The sequence below is a fragment of the Propithecus coquereli genome, unplaced genomic scaffold (genome assembly GCF_000956105.1).
Source record: "Propithecus coquereli isolate 6110/MARCELLA unplaced genomic scaffold, Pcoq_1.0 Scaffold580, whole genome shotgun sequence".
In the NCBI taxonomy this organism is placed as follows: domain Eukaryota; kingdom Metazoa; phylum Chordata; class Mammalia; order Primates; family Indriidae; genus Propithecus; species Propithecus coquereli.
In genome coordinates this window covers 1,230,666-1,249,443 of record NW_012151730.1, presented here as the reverse complement: position 1 = coordinate 1,249,443, position 18,778 = coordinate 1,230,666, and the positions used below count along the sequence as shown (strand labels likewise).

The following is an 18,778-nucleotide window of genomic DNA, read 5'->3' as shown; positions in this document are numbered from 1 at the left end:
AGAATCTTAGTTACTCTAGCATGGAAATGAGAAAACATGGGAACACAAGAAAGGGAACCCGGACAGATGCTTTTTTTTTTTTTAAGATCAAAAGGTCATGCTTTATGCCGCACAACTAACCCATGACCTTCTACTGTGAGGAGAAAAGAAGAAAAAAAACAACTTGGGAGGTGGGGGGCAGTGAACATAAGGTTAGTTTACATTCTTGTTTTTATTTTAACCGCATCACAGGTATACCCGTGAACCCTGCATAGGGCAAATACGGAGACGGGGCTGTGTCAACGCTTTGGTCACAGCACAAAGACCCTCTGTGCCTCAGTTTGCCTCATTATACAAAGCTACGGGGAGAAAACGGCCCCGAATCGCCATTATTGCTCCCTCAGGTGCAAACATCCTGCCTCTAACAGAGCCCAGGGCCTGGAGTTCTCGGTGCCCCGCACACGGAACCACAGGGCAAGGGTCATACATGCAACTCCGCAGAGCCCAAGCAGGGAGGGCAGGTACATCTGGCTGGAGAGTGGAGATTGCCAAAGGGAACCGTGCACCCCAACAGCCAGCACTAGTGAGGCGGCGACGCTGGGAGCGAGGGGCCCTTGGGAGAGAACAGCGGACAGACGGCAAGGGGACAATGGGGGGAAGCAGCGCCGGGTGGCCACCGCCACCCTCAACAGGGGACTGCTAAGCAGGCCGCTTGCTCGGGCCGGAGCCCTCTCCACATCTTTCCCTCGGTCCCCCACCTCACTGCCAGCCCCCGTCCCACTTCTAGGCCAGGACCCCCGCCCCCGTCCTCACAGCTCCCCCCACGCTCCCCGCTCGGACCCCCGCCCGCGCCCCTGCCCCTCGCCTCGCAGCCCCCTCCCCGCGCGCCCGCCCCGCACACACCTCCCGCGCCGCGCCCCCGGGAGGATGGGGGGGAGGGACGGGACGCACCTGAGCGGGCGGAGCGGGGGGAGGGGGCGGCCGAGCTACGGGGGGAGGGGTCGAGCGCCGGCCCGCGCGCGACACCTCCCACTTCCGGCGACACGAGCGGAGGGGGAGAGGTTCGGGCCGCGAGAGGAGAGGCCGCCGTGGCGCCGCGCCGCCCCCGACGGCGCCCTCTGGCGGCAAGAGCTGGCGCCGCCCGGGACACGGGGATGCGGCGGAAGACCCCTGAGACACAAGAGGACTCTCCAGGGGCGCAGGGAAGAAGAGAGATGCGACCGTGAGAAGGAAGGCGGCCTGGTGGGGGCAGGAGACCCTCTGGGGAGGTTACAGGGAGAGCCGAGGCCATGGCGGTCAGAGAGAGAAGAGCAACGAGATGTTTTTAAAGGTCGGCACCGAGATGCCCTTTTCAGAGGACGCCATGAAGAAGAACCCTGCGGGGAGGGACCCTGTTGAAGATGCCCCGAGGCCTCGGGACGGTGGAGCTCCGCGACTTAAGCCCGCCAAATCCGCACGCCCTCTGTCCACTGAGGCCGCCCGCGGGAGCCGGTCCCCGGCGCCCGTTGCTGGGGCCCGCGGGGTTGGCCCGGGCCCGTGGGGCCCGCCGCTGATTGGCTGCGCCGCCGGGGCGGAAGTGATGCTGCTGTCACTGGCTGCTCTGCTCCCGGGAAGCCGCGAGTTTCCGCAGGGAGGCGGCGGCAGCTGCGGCCGGGCGGGTGAGTTGGGAACTAGGTAGGGGCTGGACACTGGAAGTCCAGGTAGCCCAGAAGCGGGGCGAGCCGGCGTCTGAAGATGAGGGAGCTGCGTAGAGGGAGCCTTCGGTCCTGGAGTGGGGGAACCCAGGGGGACGGGGCCTCAAGGTCTTGGATTCCAGGATAATACGGTGCTAATGAGGAGAGGGGCACATTGCACGGAGCAGTAGAGGTCGTGGGGAGGGGGTGGGGATCGGTGAGACTGACCCCTGTACCTAACATGGTTTCTAGGAGCTGGGTGTAAAGGCAGCGAGGACGACAGTCGCTTGGGAGCAGAATCTTGGACTCCGGGCTGCCCGTACTCTTTTTCTTCCTTGACCACTAAGAGCTGTAAAGAGAGGCGTAGCAGTTAGGAGAGGTTAAGATCTGCTTTCAGAACGTGTTTAAGGTTCCTTTCCCAGAAGCCTGGGAATAAAAGTGCTGCTCTGCCGCTGGGAGACAGAAAGAGCTCAGGTTTCTCTTTCTTCCGGAAATGTGGGATTTTTTGAGACTGGAGGAGCCTGTCTGGATGGGTCATTATCTGGCTATGTCACAGGATTTTTTTTTTTTTTTACTTAGTAGAGTAATATCTTGGGACAGTCGAGGCTGCTGGGGGTCAGGGAGGGATTTGAGAGGGAATATGTTTGGGAATTTAAGAAGAAAAGAGAAGAAGAGATATGGAATGGAGATTTTTAGAGGGAAATGTTAGGTGGCATAAGTTCTCTCCCTCTACATGGAGTCTTCAGTAAAATATCCATTTTTCTGGAATGCTTTGAGTTGGATCTGTCTGGGTGTGTGTCTCAGTACTAAGCCCTGCCCCCATGTGGACTTAGTAGAGAGAAGAGGCTTTTAAAGGAGCCCAGCCACACATAGGTACCACATGTTCTGCCACCCCATTCACCTGTCACAGTTGCCAACCAGCTCCAACTTGGCCCTTTTTTTCTTTGAGGATTCCTAAGACCAAGTACCTGGTTCTATCAAACCTAGGTGATTGGAGCCTGAGCCGTCACTTTGAAGTCAACCTGCTGAGCTGGTTACAGGGTAGCTCTTTAGTGCTGTTTTCCAGTCGTTTCTTCTCTCCTGCTTGCCCTTGATGCCTGTTCGGTTTCATTGGCATTTTCTGGCTTTCCCCCTGCCTCCTGCCTCTTCTCACTTCCCCTGGCATCCTTGGGAGACACACGAACCAGGAAGTTAGCTACCTCTTAGACTTCCAGGAAGTGTGTTACTTATTTTCTCAGGAGACATTTTGGTAGCAGTTAAGTCCTCTACTAGACCTCCAGGGGGAAAAATGAAAAAAGGGTGGCATGATAGCACAAGAAGTAGGGTTTCTGGATTTTATACTGATTTAGCCTTACCATACCAGTTCTGTTCTGGTCTATGATCTGTTTTAGATCCCTAGAAATGACACTTGATCACGTTTCTTTGGTTACTGGTATTAAAGTTCATCTAGCCTCTGCTTGTTCCATCGGGTTTGGTGGGACATTATTTCTCCTGTTCTTGGGTCCCCCAGGTCTGTAGCCTGCGCTGAGTCAACACTACTCACAGTGAAAGTGATGCCTTTTCTCCCTTTGCACAAGATGAGTGTGACGTGGTTAGCCAGACCAGGAGCTCAACCTAACGTAGAGTCCAGGTGGGAATGGGGCCCCCTTGTGGGGAGTTAGCCCTGAGGACAACTGCACTGAGGAATCTGCTGGGGAAAGATTTATGTGCCCTTTAAAGGAGCGAAGGGTCTTCTTCTAAAGAACAGTCTTATGCTGCCAGTAATTTGTGGGAGTGGCATGACTTTGAGCCCTGTGCATGGCAGCAGGGGGAAGGGCGTGGTGTCTTGTGAGCAACTGGACCCTCTCTGCTGGATTATCTGGTATGATGGGGATTGCTATGGGAGGTCACCCACTGGGATCAGTACTGGCCCACACTCCATCTGGGGTCTTGTCCCTGTTGGTCAGGGATAAATGTGAACAAAAAGAGAGGATTGAACACTCAATAATTTAAAAGGAGTGGATTGAGGACTTCCAGGGGGAACACACTGATGGTTCAAAGTCTCCCTCTCAGATTCCTACAGTTACCAGCTCTTTTATGTCTTTTATGTCCTTCCTCTTTGTCTGCAGCCTACTGCTCTGATGCCGAAGGGGAGGCAGAGAGTGCCACACTTGGATGCCCCCCTGGGCCTGCCCACCTGCTTCTGGCTGGAATTAGCCGGGCTCTTCTTACTGGTTCCCTGGGTCATGTGCCTGGCAGGGACAGGTGGGCCTGAGGCCCAGGGTCCAGGGGGGCTAAGCTGGGCTGTGCATCTGGACAGCCTGGAAGGTGAGGGGGCAGAAGAGACTCTGGAGCAGCAGGCAGATGCCTTGGCCCACGCAGCAGGGCTGGTGAATGCTGGACGCATCGGAGAGCTCCGGGGGCACTACCTCTTGGTCCAGCCAGCTGGGCGTGGGCAGGCCCTGGAGGTGGAGGCCATCCGGCAGCAGGCGGAAGCTGTGCTGGCCCGGCATGAAACTGTGCGCTGGCACTCAGAGCAGAGGCTGCTAAAGCGGGCCAAGCGCAGCGTCCACTTCAATGACCCCAAGTACCCGCAGCAGTGGCACCTGGTGAGTCCAGCCCTGCAGTTTTCAGTTTCAGATGGGTAGTTCTGTCTAGTGCTTCAGTGGGCTTCTGACTGCATCACTCCTCAGTTGCCTCCATCCTTTGCCTGAGGGCACATTTCTGTGGTATGTTTTGCCCCTGCGCTCTGCCTCCCCTCTACCCTCTGCTAGAGAGCCAGTGTTCTGCGGTGCCTGAGGCACGGGCACTGCAGCCAGGGTGCCTGGGCGCAGGTTCCAGCTCTGCCACCTACTAGCGTGTGCCTTTGGGCAAGCTACTTAACCTCTCTGTGCCTCAGTTTCTCCATCTATAAAATGGAGATTGTAACAGTACCTACCTCATAGAATTGCGATTAGGATAAGTGGATTAATATATGAGAAGCACTTAGAATAGTGCAAGACTCATGGTAAACACTATTACATAAGCGATAACTAACACTGGCATAATAATTACATCATCCAACACTTAAGCCTAGCCACCATTTCATGCTAAGTCAGCTGTGACTGATGCTGACTTGGAGACCAAGGCTGTGACACAGCCCTCATGTGCCCCTCCTTGGCTCGGTTGATCTACAGCCTCTGTCTGGCTCTCTGGTGGAGGCCAAGGGTGAAAGGGGGCTGCCAGCTCTAACTCCGTCTCTCTCTGGGGCATGCTGTGTGTCACTGGATTCCCACCCCCTTTGCTACAGTATAACCGGCGGAGCCCTGGCAGGGACATCAACGTGACGGGTGTGTGGGAGCGCAATGTGACTGGGCGAGGGGTGACGGTGGTGGTGGTGGATGACGGAGTGGAACACACCATCCAGGATATCGCCCCCAACTATGTGAGTGGCCCTGGAACAACCCCTCCCACCTGCACATCTTACCTCCTTCTTGGTGTTGCCTCAGTCTTGTCCTCTTTCCTAGAGGTCTTTGGGCCAAAGAAAAGGGCCTGGGAGGTGGGATGATGTCTGTCTTCTCTCGGTGGCCCCAGCCAGCATTCCAGACAGGCAGTGCAGGCACCGCAGGTGGCTCTACCCCATGGGAGAGCAATCCCAGGCAGTGCTTCCTGCTTCCTGTTGCCGCTCCCTCTCTGGCGAGTAGGGAGTGGCCCCGGTAGGCAACTTTCCTCTCCACTGAAGTTCTGAGTACCTTCCCCTCTCTAAAGTGTGGCCTTTAGGTAGCCATAAACCTCTTTTATCCAGGTTTCCCAAGCCACGGAGCAGCGGGCACATTCCTATAGTAGGCAAGAGAGAGATTTGCTGGGAGCTGTGGTACTTCTCAGTTTTGCTCCAGTTCTGTGCCCACATCTTGAACCCCGTGTGGTTTGCAGAGAAAGATGGGCTTGCTGCCCTGTCTTGGAGTCCCAAACTCCCTGTTCCTTCTCTCCCTGAGCACTAGGATTTGACCCCTTCTAACCAGTGAGTGACCACATGTTGCCCCCTCCCCCGATATTTCAGAGCCCTGAGGGTAGCTATGACCTCAACTCTAATGACCCTGACCCCATGCCCCACCCGGACGTTGAGAATGGCAACCACCATGGCACCCGATGTGCGGGAGAGATTGCTGCTGTGCCCAACAACAGCTTCTGTGCCGTGGGCGTGGCCTATGGGAGCCGCATAGCAGGTAACTCATGCTTGAGTCCAGCCTTGGCAGTCTGCTCCTGTGACCACAGTCTTCATTCCCTGTCCCCCTTTCCACACTGAAATGTCTTTACCCCACTCTCAACACATAGCCTAGAGCAAGGGTAGGTTTATAATAGGTGTCTTTAGGACAAATCAGTTCAATGATTTTTTCAGTGCGGTGAGGTTTCGAACATGTTTTTTAGCTGCAGACCCCTATATAAAACACAGAAGAGTGGACCATTAATGACCTTTTACTTGACTCCATTATATTTGCATTTTAGTAATCTATAAAGTACCTTCTCATTGGTTCTTCCTCCATAATCCCCTGTATGTGGCTGTGCTCTTGCATGTCCTAACTCTCCAGTGCCCAGACCTACTGACAGTCATGGGCTGCTCTCATCCTTTCGGGAGAGCTGAGCAGCCCTGTTCTCCACTGGAGGTGGTTCTGTGGTTCCTTTGCCTCTCAGTCTCTGTCGTCAAAGCAGAAGGTGAAGGGAATGAGTGGGGAAGCTCTCCTCGCGATTCCTGGTTAATTCCCGGGAACCTACAGAATGAATGGGCTGACTGTGTTCCTCTTACACTCCTGCAGAGGGCAGCAGCCCTCTGTAAATGAAACTACAGAAGGCGCCAGGAACCTTCAGGGTCAAGTCCCTTCTGAAAGCCCGTTTGTCCCTACATGGTCACCAGGATGTGACCCACCCATTTTAAAGGGTAAAATTAGACATCCATGAGAATAGCAATGGTGATGAGTACCAGTTATTGAACATCTTCCGTGTCAAGCACCATGCTAGGCGTTTTATATGATTCAGAGTGAAGGTAAGAAGGGAACCTTGGTACCTACATTCTATGCCTCTCCCACCAGACCCCATGATTGTTAAAGTCTAAGTTCCAGCATTATGTTAAAAAGTATTTTTGGACAGGTAATACATATACGTGGTATAAAAAGTCAAACGGTGCAAAAAAGCATACAGGGAAAAGTAAGTCTCCCACATGTGGCTCCCCACCATGCAGTTCCCGGTCTAGGGGACCAGCATTAGTGAGGAGCTGCTGTGGCCTTCGCTGCCTAGGTATCCGGGTGCTGGATGGACCTCTCACAGACAGCATGGAGGCTGTGGCGTTCAACAAGCACTACCAGATCAATGACATCTACAGCTGCAGGTGAGGCGGAGCTGCGGGTGAGGGAGAACAGGTGAGAGGGCAAGAGGCTAGAGCGCCTGGGATGAATCTGCCACCAAAAGACCTGCAAAATGGGCTGACCCAGGCAGGCCTGAGCAGTGATCCCCTCACTGGGTTCAGCTAGTAAGCTCATTGCCCTCATTTCTCCAGATCTCTAGCCACTAGGTTCTCAATCCTAAGCTTCTGTGACCCCAGAAATCAGGTTGTCACGTGAGAAGCCCCAGCCCGTGCCACATGTATTTGTTTTCTAAACTCATAAGGCCTCTGGGAGAAAGTAGGCTTTCCTCTCCAACCACAAGGAAGCTGAATACCCAGCACCAATCCCTGCCACCCTACGTGTATGCACCTGCAGCTTCAGGTCATGGCTGTGGTGGGAAGGATAAAGAGGAACTGGGGTTGGGCAGCCCTGTGGCATTGATGGCACCTGTTCTTTCCCGCAGTAATATCTCCCTTAAATGCATGACATTCTCCACAGGGTACATTTCCTCTTAGAGAAAGGATAGAGAACTCCTGAGCCTAAGAACCAAGAACTTAAACAGATAGATATTCCTTCATAGGTGTTCTGCCATCAAGCCTAGCACTAGATCCCTAGATCAGGAGAGGAGTGGCCTCTGTCCCTCTCTGCTACTATGTATTGTTCCCTGCTACCCGAAAAGGGACTTTTAGGGGCAGGAAAACATGGTCCTAAACTAGGGATACGTCCAAGGAAAAGAAAAACCTTAGCACAGACTTCTGTTTTCTACTTTGGAGAAGGGATGGACCTTTGAACCCCATGTCTTTAATCATGGGAGTCCTAAACTGGAACCCTTGGGAGGAGGGAAAGAGCTGCAGACAGAAGGGTGGCCGGCTGAGACTGGGAGGCCCTGGGTGGGTAGCCACAGCCTGGCTCTGCCCCTTCCCTCTGGGTATTTCTTAACAGCTGGGGACCAGATGATGATGGAAAGACAGTGGATGGCCCACATCAGCTTGGCAAGGTAACTGAACTCCATGAAAAGGGAGTTCTAAGAGAGCTGGGACACCCTCCTCATTCAGTCCTAGGAGAACTGCTACAAGGCAGTCCCTCTTCCCACCCACCCTGTTTGCAGTGCCAGACATGTGCCATCTAGCCCTGCTGCCTCCTTTTAGGAAGAGTGTGCCTAATTTGGGGGCAGGAAGCATGGGGGACACTAGTTCTTAGGGAAATGGAGCAATGCTTTGAGAGTGTTTTCCTTTGGTCTTGTCCTGGCTCCACCCTATCACCTGATAAGCAGAGTACATCCATCAGATGTTGTTCACCTAAAACCTCCCACCCTGTCTCCTATCTATCTTTAAATCTTTCCCCCTGCCCAGTGCCCTTTGAACTTTTTTTTAGAAGGGATGGAGAGGGAGATGGGTGTGGTAGGTAGAGGTCTTTCCATGAGTTCCTCAACTGATACCTGACATTTTTGCTCCTCAGGCTGCCTTGCAACATGGGGTGATTGCTGGTCGCCAGGGCTTTGGGAGCATCTTTGTGGTAGCCAGTGGTAATGGGGGCCAGCACAATGACAACTGCAACTACGATGGCTACGCCAACTCCATCTACACAGTCACCATAGGTAGTGATCTGACAGTGCTGTGTGTGTGTGTGTGTGTGTGTGTGTGTGTGTGTGCGCGCGCGCGCGCGCGTATATGCATGTCACTCAGTGAGAACATTGCATGTCTTGGTGCGCCCCAGCTTCAGTGTGTCTGTCTAAATATGTGAGCACAGTCATCTCTTTGGGCTCAGATAGGACTAGCCCTACTCTCAAAGGACCTTGGGACTACCTTAGATGTCACCATACACTGGGAACACCTTCAACCCATCATCTGGAGATCACCACCACCTCCACCCCACCACAACTGGTTAAGCCTCTGCTCTGGCCTGTCATTCTGTGGGCCACTTGCCTTCTGCTTAAAGCCTCCCCCAAGTCCCCACTAGCCTAAATTAAGTGCCCCTCACCTGTGCTCCCAGTCAGAGTCTTTGCCACCCAGCTGTATTGATTTACTTACTTGACTTCCACCTGGACTGTAGGCTCTCTCTTTTTTTTTTAGGAGACAGGGTCTTGCTCTGTCACCCAGGCTAAAGTGTAATAGCACGATCGTAGCTCACTATAGCCTCAACCTCTTGGGCTCAAGTGATCCTCCTGCCTCAGCCTCCCTAATAGCTAGGACTACAGTCATGTGCCACCACACCTGGCTAATTTTTCTGATTTTTTTGTAGAGACAGGGTATTGGTACATTGCTCAGGCTGGTCTCAAACTCCTGGCCTCAAGTGATCCTTCCGCCTCTGCCTCCCAAAGTGCTAGGATTATAGGTGTGAGCCACTGCGCCTGGCCCAGAGGCTCCTTGAGACCAGGGCTGTGGCCTTTTCCATATGGCCTTGATGCCTAGCACAGTGTGTGACTCACAGTAAATGCTTAATCAGTTTTGAAAAAAATTAACACGTGAATGAATAAGTAGGTACAAAAGTAGAAGGCCCCTGGTTTTACCCTAGAACCTATTGAAAGAATGATACCGGAGCACAGTATATTCTCTGCTGCTTGAAGCTGCCTGTTCAGATGAAGATTTGGGACACATTGAGGGACTTGGGGCACTCAGATCACGTTTCAACTCAGGACAGTCCCCCAGGTGGTAGCTCAAAGATGACTCTGGTATTATCAGGCCCCTGCCGCAGGACCCCATCCTCATTCAGCTACCATTTCCCTCCTGTGTCTCTAGGTGCTGTGGATGAGGAGGGTCGCATGCCGTTCTATGCAGAGGAGTGTGCCTCTATGCTGGCGGTCACCTTCAGTGGTGGGGACAAGATGCTCCGGAGCATCGTAAGTGTCTCCCTGGCCCTGCACACCCTGCCCCTGTCCCAAGACATCACATGGCAGGCTTCGCGGCATGTCTGTGTCCCCTGCTTCCCTGTCCTAGTGGGCAGGTGCCACCTCCCCAGCAGATGTGTGTCTCTGAAGGCATGCCACTGTTGGGAGAACCGACCTGAGGACTCTGGATAAATCTGTGGATGTGGTTTTTGTCTTAAAATTTTTGAATTAGGACAAATATACTTACAGAAACTAAGTGTCACGTTCGTTAAACAACTTTTTCGAAATGTCTTCCTTTGGTAGAATTTGGGCTTTTGCTAATTTCTGTGGACTTAAAAAAAAGAAATCATCATTCCATTGCTCTTCAGCCCTTAGATAAAAACTGTGAGTTCTGGTCATGTTTATCTTCAGGAGTAAAGCTAGTGGTTGTTTTTATGGGATGGGCAGGAAAAGGAGTCAGGGGAATGTCTCATGTCAACACGAGAGAGAGCTCTTTCTCTAGAGCTATACTTGGAGTCATAGCAAACGAGATCAGCGCACAGCAGTGGAGCGCCTCCCCCCCCGTGGAACCAGTTAAAGAATTCAGGGGCTGTTGCCTTCACCTAGCTGGACTTAGCTCTATCCTAGCAGGTTTAGGCCAGGTGTCTGGACCATCATCTTAGAGCTCTGTCCCTGTCCCTATTGCCCATAGTAGTGTCATATGGGGTTAGGAGGCTCCAGGCAAGAGCTGGGCTAGAGCCAGGTGGTGTCAGATTTCTCCAGTGGCTGAGTTGGGAGGTCTCTCCAGAGCCATTGGGAATTGGGCTGCTTTGTCTTCCTGCTGGGTCAAATTTATTTTCCAAAACTGAAATTTTGTTATGCCAATAAATGACTTCTGGTCTACACAATGTTCCAAGGCTCTGTGCCAGCTGACCCCGACTCCCTTCTTCCCCCGCTCTGGGGAGAAGAGAAACGGGAGTGGACTAAAGTGGAAAGGCCAGAGAGGCTTTGCTCAGCAGGCTGGGCTCTGCACAGAGGGCACCCCACCCCGGGCCCCGCTGGCTTAGGACGACAAGCAGGAACATGCCGTACGCTTCACCCCCTGGTAAAATTCAGGGGAACCAAGCTTGCCCCTGCCCCAGCCAGGAACCTAAGAAGTCTCTCTAACACGATTGTCACTCTTGCTCTGCAGTACCTGGCTTTTCTCCTCCTAACTCAGCTCTCTCCCACCCCCACCTTCCATCTGAACTGTAGTTTGTCCAGAAATGAAAAGAGCATTTACTTAGCCAAGTTTCCACCCTTGGAATGTCCTTGCATTGGAAACCTGGTGCCAGTTTCTACTCAATGACCAGGGCAGACGGGTGGAGCTGTCTTTCTGAGGGCAGAGGCCAGGGGCATATGCTTCCCACCATTTGGCTGCCTGGGGGAGCCGCTCTGGACTTCGCAATGCCTGCTCGGGGCTCCTGCCACCATAGGCAAATTCATGGGCCTCCCAGCTGCACACTAGACTGTCACTGGGAGGCTGTTTTCCGTAACAGGAAAGAAAAATCAATCTGCTGCCTGGCATGGACCAGGCTTCCCACTCTCGTTGAGACTACAACTTGGAGAGAGTTTTTCCCTTTTTTCCTGGGAGTGTACGATATCTGGGTGAAAATTACATCTCTTGGCAGCTGCTGTAACAGCTGGAGGGAAGCAGTGAGGACAATGGAGAAAGGGCAGCTCTTGGCAGAAGTTGACACCCTGGTGTCCAGCCCAGAAGACATGTTTGGAAGAAAGCAATTCTCTGAACTTAGCGCCGGCACCATGTGCCAAGGATCCAAGTGCCACGCAGTGGAGCAGATTCAGGCAGGGCCCCCACCCCCAGCTAAACCTTCTGAGTCTCCAGGGTTGATGAAAGCCTGAAAGAGCTTGATGCCAGACAGATGACATCTCCCTCTCCCCCACTCGCGCCTCCCACCTCAGAACTACAGGTAGAGAAGGGGGACTCAGGGCACCCGCCTGGTACAGTGAGACAGCTTGTCCTGTCTAGGGCCATAGAGAGCGTGGGCAGGCCGTGTAGATAGCCCATTGCCAAGCCTGGGGTGGGCAAGGACACAGTTCTCTCCCTGGGAACACACTCCCTGTGGTTGTACCGAGGTCACTCTAGCCCCTGTCGCTAGCTGCCAAGTTGGATTTCCTTGAATGGTGCTGTCGCTGTTGTCCCAGCTCCAGCTGGGGCCCAGTAGCTCCCTTGGTCACTTCCTCTGTCTAGCTTAGTTGCGGGGGTTGGGAAGGAGAACCTGGGAATGGGAGCAAGAATATTAGAGGAGCAAGACTCAGGAACCTGTTGTCTGCACTGGCGCCCACCCACGTCTCCCTCTCTTTCCCCACAATCGCACCCTCAGAAGTGACTTTCATTCTTATCATCATTATCTTCATTCTCCAGATGTTCTCTTAGGAGGGCAGAAGGATTAAGGATCTCCTTTGTCCTGCCCTGCTAGCAGGTCCCCCTCTGGTCAAAGATTCAGCTCTAACAAAGGAAGGGTGCACCTGAGAGACTCGTTCTGTACCCCTCACTGCACAGCACCTTGGAACTCAGTCTCTGACCCACCTCCCCACCCATTCCACTTCCCAGGTGACCACTGACTGGGATCTTCAGAAGGGCACTGGCTGCACTGAGGGCCACACAGGGACTTCAGCCGCAGCACCTCTGGCAGCCGGCATGATAGCCTTAATGCTCCAGGTGCGGCCCTGCCTCACATGGCGCGACGTCCAGCACATCATTGTCTTCACAGCCACCCAGGTGAGATACCAACAGGTGGACAAGTGGCCTGGCCTAGCCTGCCCCCGAGTTCAGGTATCAGGAGGCTTCACTTTCTAAATGTCCCAAATGTTACGCACCAAGTCCCTTTCAGAGTTGTGTGTGTAAAGAATAGGTGTGGGGACCCCACCAAGACCACAGACCTAAACTCATTTGTACCTATTCTGCTGATGCCATTTTACCTGCAAAGGAGAGCTCTGCCAGGGCTGTCTCTTGTGCCTTCTGGCTCCCTCTCTAGGAGCAAGCCACTAGGGTGGGGTGGTGACATCATAGGCTTTGACCTTTTGTCCCAGCTTTCCTTGGGGAATCCATTCCTGGTAGGCTCAGTGGGAATGTCTAGACGAGATCAGCCAGCAGGGTGAGCAGGAAACCAGAGTGAGGTTGTTGAGATTACATTGGCAGTGCAAGAGACTAACGAGGACCTCTGTCCTTTCAGTATGAAGATCGCCATGCAGATTGGGTCACCAACGAGGCAGGCTTCAGCCATAGCCACCAGCATGGTTTCGGCCTGCTCAATGCTTGGAGGCTCGTTAATGCAGCCAAGGTGAATGGGTGTTGGCAGGGTGCCCTGTGTGGAGTGACCAAGGGAGGGGGCTGAATGCCTGAAACATTGCCTGGCACATTGCAGGTGCCTGATGAATGTTCATTTCATTTATCTGACCACCTTTACCCTCACCCAGCTGATATCCATTTTACCAATGCAAAAGCAGGCTTGATACTGTGATTGAAGTTTCCAAGCTATTATTAATAGTAGAGAGTAAATGGGACCCGAGTATAGCTTGGGACTCTCAGGGTGCTCTGGTTCTCATCTTCCACCCTGGACACAGCCATTTCCTCCGGTTCCTTGGTTTGGTGCCACAGGAGTATTCCAGGGTGTCAGCAGGAGCCTCTGGAGTAGAAGAAGGTGATGAGGAGAGGAACAGTAAAGCAAGGGTTAGACCTTAGAGATCGTATTGACAGGAGTGTATGTGTGTGTTGTGTGCTCGTGAGAATGTGAGTTGATCAGTCTTGTTTGTTAATTTCCCATGCCCCCACTTTCCTTTAACAGATCTGGACATCTGTCCCTTACTTAGCATCGTACGTCGGTCCCGTGTTAAAAGAGAACAAGGCTATTCCGCAGTCCCCCCGCTCGCTGGAGGTCCTGTGGAATGGTAAGTAGTCAGCACCCAGGGGGTTAATCTTAGGCCTGAGGTTTGGGGCGGGGCGATGGGGATGCCAAACTCATCCTCCCTGCCGGACTCTTCCCCCTTCCTTCAGGAGCTGAGCTCCAGCCAAACCTGTGGAGTTTTCTTTGACCATTTTAGGACATGTTGCTGCTTCTGAGTTGGCTGGCCCCCTGGCTGCTTAAGCAAGACCTTTCTCCTGAGTTACTAGCAGTGAAAAGGATCCACTAAGCAACCACGAGAACGGCGGGTGGGAAGAGTGGGGCTGGGACTTGGGAGACCAGGCGAGAGTTGAAAGGAGTTCCTGTGACTTCCACGCTAAGATCTTGCCAGAGAACTCTATTCAGCCCATTGGCCTTTGGATGAAATGAAAGGGTTGGGAATTTCTTCCTTTGATTCTCGGGCTTTTCTAGCAGAGAGTCAGATGCGGTCTGTTGGGAGTGGGACAGAGCGTCTGTAGAGGTCTCCCTAGACTTCAGTGACCGTCCTCTGTCCCCAGCTCCCTGGTGCCCAGGGTCACCGGGATTGTCTGAAGGGTGGCGGGGGGAGTATCTTCAAGGTCAGCGATCTGGTTTTACGTTGAGCACAGAGGCGGAAGCCCCTCCCCGAGAAGAGGGACGCCGAATCGGACGCTTGTGCCAGAGGGTCCTCCATCGGCACGTTTCCCAGAGCGTTCCCTACATCAAGCTCCTTGGGGGATTTTTTTTTCCCTTGAGTAAGTTTGACATGCAGAGTTATGAACTACTTTTTGTGAAGGTTGAAGCATGTCATGCTTAGTGCCCAAACCAGAACTCTGTCCTCACTTTTCCTATCCTCTTAGGAAGTGATCAAACAAGAGCCACAGCGGGAGAAGGAATGGCCAAAGAAGGCCACGCAGAAAGGGAGGGCAGGGGCACTGCCCTCTGAAAGTTTCATGGGGAAGAGCCGAGTTGTCTCTCTCCGTAACCACATCCAGCACTCGCCCAGTTTCCCTCCACGTGGAGTGAAACCCATGGGCCCAGTCATTGCATTGTCCGTAAAAGGAATGTTATCTTGGAAAGGGCATAAAGCATCAGCCAAGGCAGGGAAGTTCAAAAACGTTCCCAGGAATGCAGTTCGGTCGGAACCCCCTGGCTCTGCGCTCGCGTGTCTTGGAGATAGTGTGTCCTTTTACTTGCCTCCCAGCTGGTCGCATCTGTCAAGCGAGGGAGTCACCTTAGAGGATTAGGATCCTTTCCAGCTTTGTCATCCTCTGCTTCCCACTAACCAGAATATCTGAAGAACTTCCCTAGGTATTGAGGCATCTGGCAACTGCTTGCTTGTCACTAGGAAGCAGGAGAAAGAAGGACAGCTTGCCCTGGATGGGGAAGAGTGGGAGGTGGTCTAGTGCAGAGAGCAGGATTAAGAGAAGGGAGGGGAAGATTCGGGGTGTTTGGCTGCTGGAGCCCTTCGCCTATTTGGAGGGCAGCAGGCAGGACTGCTGTCGATTGCAGAGGCCAGCCAAGGTGTCTTCTCCTCTGACATGGCTACATTTACTCCCGAGCAGACACAGCAGAAGGGATAGGCTTGTGGGCCTGCTTGGAAGTTGAGGGAAGTAAGTCCAGTTAATAGAGAGTTGAGCATCTCAGTCCGAGACCATGAAGAAACTCCTCCTCCCACAGCCAAGCGATAGTCTTTTTCCGCCAGCACCTGGTTGATTCAGTGTCTAGGAGCTGGAAAGTTAAATTTTTTTAAGGCAGAGAGAGCCAAACATCCCTAAGAAGAGGAGGTGAAATACCTCTAAAACTTGTAAGCAGCATTTTCTCATAGGACATCCCGCAGTGATGGAAAGGTTCTGTATCTGTGCTGCTCGACTCAGTGACCACTAGCCCTCTGAGTCTATTGAACGTTTAAATGGTGGCTAGTCAGCTGGGCGCAGTGGCTCATGCCTGTAATCCTAGCACTCTGGGAGGCCAAGGCGAGAGGATCGCTTGAGCTCAGGAGATCAAGACCAGCCTGAGCAAGAGGGAGACCGCATCTCTACTAAAAATAGAAAAAATTAGCCGGGCATGGTGGCGCATGCCTGTAGTCTCAGCTACTTGGGAGGCTGAGGCAGGAGGATCACTTGAGCCTAGGAGTTTGAGGTTGCTGTGAGCTAGGCTGACGCTATGGCACTCTAGCCTGGGCAACAGAGTGAGACTCTGTGTCAAAAAAAATAAATAATAAATAATAATAATAATTAAATTGGTGGCTAGTGTGATTGAGGAACTTAATTTTATTTAATTATAATTAATTTAAATTTCAATAGCCACCTGTGGCTAATGGCTACCACTTTGAGCAGCACAGCCGAAGAGCAGACAGGTGTTTCTTTCTCCCACTGACAGGAGGCTGTGAGGGAAAGGGGACTGAGGCCCCTTGGTGTTTTAGATCCTGACACTGGGTCTGAAATCTCTACCCAAGGGGAGGAGGGAGAGTGGAGCTTTGGGAGGAGTGTCTCATACACAGAGCGCGCATGTATCAGGAGACTGCTGAACGCCCCCTTGCGCTGTCCTTCCGTCCTTATTGGCAGTCTGGTCTACTGGCCGACCCTCCGCCTGTGCTGCGTCTCCTGTTCCTGCCCCTCTCCACACCTTCCCTCTGCAACCCACCATTTGCCTCTATACTGATCTTCCTTCTGCCTTCAAATTAAAACCCCTGCTACCCTTCAACCCGCAACCTTTTCACACGAATTAACGGGCAGTTGCTCACTGTCATCACACACCTGCTCTGCCACCGAGGACTTCCTTCATGACTCACAGTGCCCCTTTCCGGATCTGGGCCAGGAGCTGCTTCCTTCTTCTTGCCCCTCCGACCCCATTAGTGAGGCTCTGCTGCAACCTCTGCCCCCTGCTGACCTGTGCGACTGACTGCCTTTGCTCCGTAGCCCTCTTCTGGCCTCTCTGCCTGAGGTCCCTGTTTCCTTTGTTTGCTCCTTAGCTCCTCTTGAACTGCAAGTGTCTTCTAGGACTCATTCCATGACCCTTTTTTCCTCATTCTATGTTCTCTTCTGCGACCGTGCAGCTGTGTTTATGACCTCAGCTACCACCTCTCCACAAATGATTCCTAGATCGAACTCTCTTATTCTGATCCCTCACTGGCGAGAAGGATAGAGATTTTCATAAAATAGCTTCCACAAGATTGTGGGCAGATAGAGCCCTGGCTTCTGGGACAGAGGGTGAGAGTTGGAAAAAACCCCAATTTACCAAAGGCCAAATAATAAGATGAGGACATCAGCTAAGACTTGAGTGCTTTTTGTGTGCCAAGCACTCCTTTTTGGATTGGGTTCCCTTTTGGATTCTATTCTGTTCTATAGTGTTCCATAACATGTCATTTACTCTCCTGTAAGCCACCTCCCTGCCACATCAGTGCTCTCCTCCAGCTATGCCATAAATATTTTCCTTCATCTTTCTCATCCTAAATCACTCTGTGTGGTTGATATTCTATCAATACATTGCATTTAACACATACAAAATTTTAGATCTCATTATCACTTCTCAAAAGCCAGCCTGCTTTCCAAGTTTCTCCCATTTATGTCAGTGCCATTACCGTTCCCTAGGCCCCCAAACTTGAAACTCTGGCATTTCAATCCCTCTGTATTCCTTGCTTCTCCCTAGGTCTTCCCCGGGCTTTTCCCTTGCAATTTAGTCTTTTCATTTTTTTCTCTGAAGTATCTCTTGATTGATTGATTCACTCATTCATTCTACAAATATATGAGACCTACTTCATCCTACAAATATATGAGACCTACTTCATCCCAGGCACTGTATGAAATTCTGGGGGTTCAGAGATAAGACATGATTCCCGCCCTCGAAGAGCTCACAGTCTGGTAGGGAAGACAGCCCAGTTTGCGGTTTGGTACGATGTTGTACACATTGCAACAGAGACAGCACAGGTGCTTTGAGAGCACCTCAGAGACGTCTTCTACCAGTGGAGAAGACAGGGAAGGGTTCTCAAATTGGTGACTGCCCTGAGTTTTACCATATAAGCTAACCAGGAGGAAAGGCGAGGAAATGGACATCAGGTAGCAGGAACAACAGGTACAAAGTTGATGGTGTCTCCAGGGAGCTGCAAGTAATTCGGTATGGCTGGAGAATGGGGTGCAGGGGAAGAGGAGGACCTGAAACTGGAGGTGGCCATGCCAGGTAGAACCATGTACACCATGGTAGGGAATTTGGGCTTCATCTTGAAGGCCGCAGGAGCCTTTCAGAGAGATTGTCACCAATTGATGTTAGCAGTAAGGGAGAAGGAAAGGAATCAAAGAGATTCTCAGGACCTTATCTTTTAGAAATGCATACTGAAATCTCTTTTTCATTTTGAGACAAAGTCTTGCCGTGTTGCCCTGACTAGAGTGCAGTGGCATCAGCCTAGCTCACAGCAACCTCAAACTCCTGGACTCAAGTGATCCTCCTGCCTCAGCCTCCTGAGTAGCTGGGATTACAGGCAAGCACCACCATTTTTTTCTATTTTTAGTAGAGACAGGGTCTCACTCTTGCTCAGGCTGGTCTCAAAACTCCTGAGCTGAAACAATCCTCCTGCCTCAGCCTCCCAAAGTGCTAGGATTACAGGCGTGAGCCACTGTGCCTGGCCTTACATACTGAAATCTTTACTGATGAACTGATACGATGCCTGGGGATTTCCCTGATAGAATCTGGGCATAGTGAAACAAGTATATTGGCCATATATTGATAATTAGTGAAGTTGGGTGTTGAGAACATCTGTTCTCTCAACTTTTATATAGGTCTGAAATTTTCTGTAATAAAAATTTATAGACTGGGCACAGTGGCTCATGCCTATAATCCTAGCACTTTGGGAGGTCAAGGCAGGAGGGTCACTTGAAGCCAGGAGTTTGAGACCAGCCTGGGCAACATAGCAAGACCTAGTCTCTACAGAAAATTAAAATGTTAGGTGGGCATGTTGGCACGTACCTGTAGTCCCAGCTACTTTGGAAACTGAGGCAGGAGGATCGCTTGAGCCTGAAAGTTTGAGGTTGCAGTGAGCTATGATAACGCCACTGCACTCTAGCC

At 52.2% G+C, this 18,778-nt stretch overlaps 1 protein-coding gene across 4 annotated transcripts in view; it reads left to right on the top strand.

Annotated features, from left to right (window-relative positions):
- The first annotated feature begins 1,132 nt into the window (after nt 1-1,132).
- The window catches only part of PCSK7 (proprotein convertase subtilisin/kexin type 7), a 24,857-nt gene continuing 7,211 nt past the window's right edge, over nt 1,133-18,778 (top strand). For 2 of the 4 annotated variants that reach the window (XM_012658336.1, XM_012658337.1), the window contains exons 1-12: nt 1,554-1,637; nt 3,163-3,282; nt 3,761-4,240; nt 4,921-5,055; nt 5,671-5,836; nt 6,903-6,993; nt 7,931-7,985; nt 8,447-8,585; nt 9,727-9,827; nt 12,409-12,576; nt 13,031-13,138; nt 13,643-13,745. In XM_012658336.1, coding sequence (XP_012513790.1) covers nt 3,773-4,240; nt 4,921-5,055; nt 5,671-5,836; nt 6,903-6,993; nt 7,931-7,985; nt 8,447-8,585; nt 9,727-9,827; nt 12,409-12,576; nt 13,031-13,138; nt 13,643-13,745 — 1,534 coding nt within the window. In that variant the 5' untranslated portion in view covers nt 1,554-1,637; nt 3,163-3,282; nt 3,761-3,772. Of the gene's footprint in view, nt 1,638-3,162; nt 3,283-3,487; nt 3,514-3,760; nt 4,241-4,920; nt 5,056-5,670; nt 5,837-6,902; nt 6,994-7,930; nt 7,986-8,446; nt 8,586-9,726; nt 9,828-12,408; nt 12,577-13,030; nt 13,139-13,642; nt 13,746-18,778 lie in introns of those variants that run through there. The other 2 variants (XM_012658333.1, XM_012658335.1) reach the window with 2 other exon arrangements.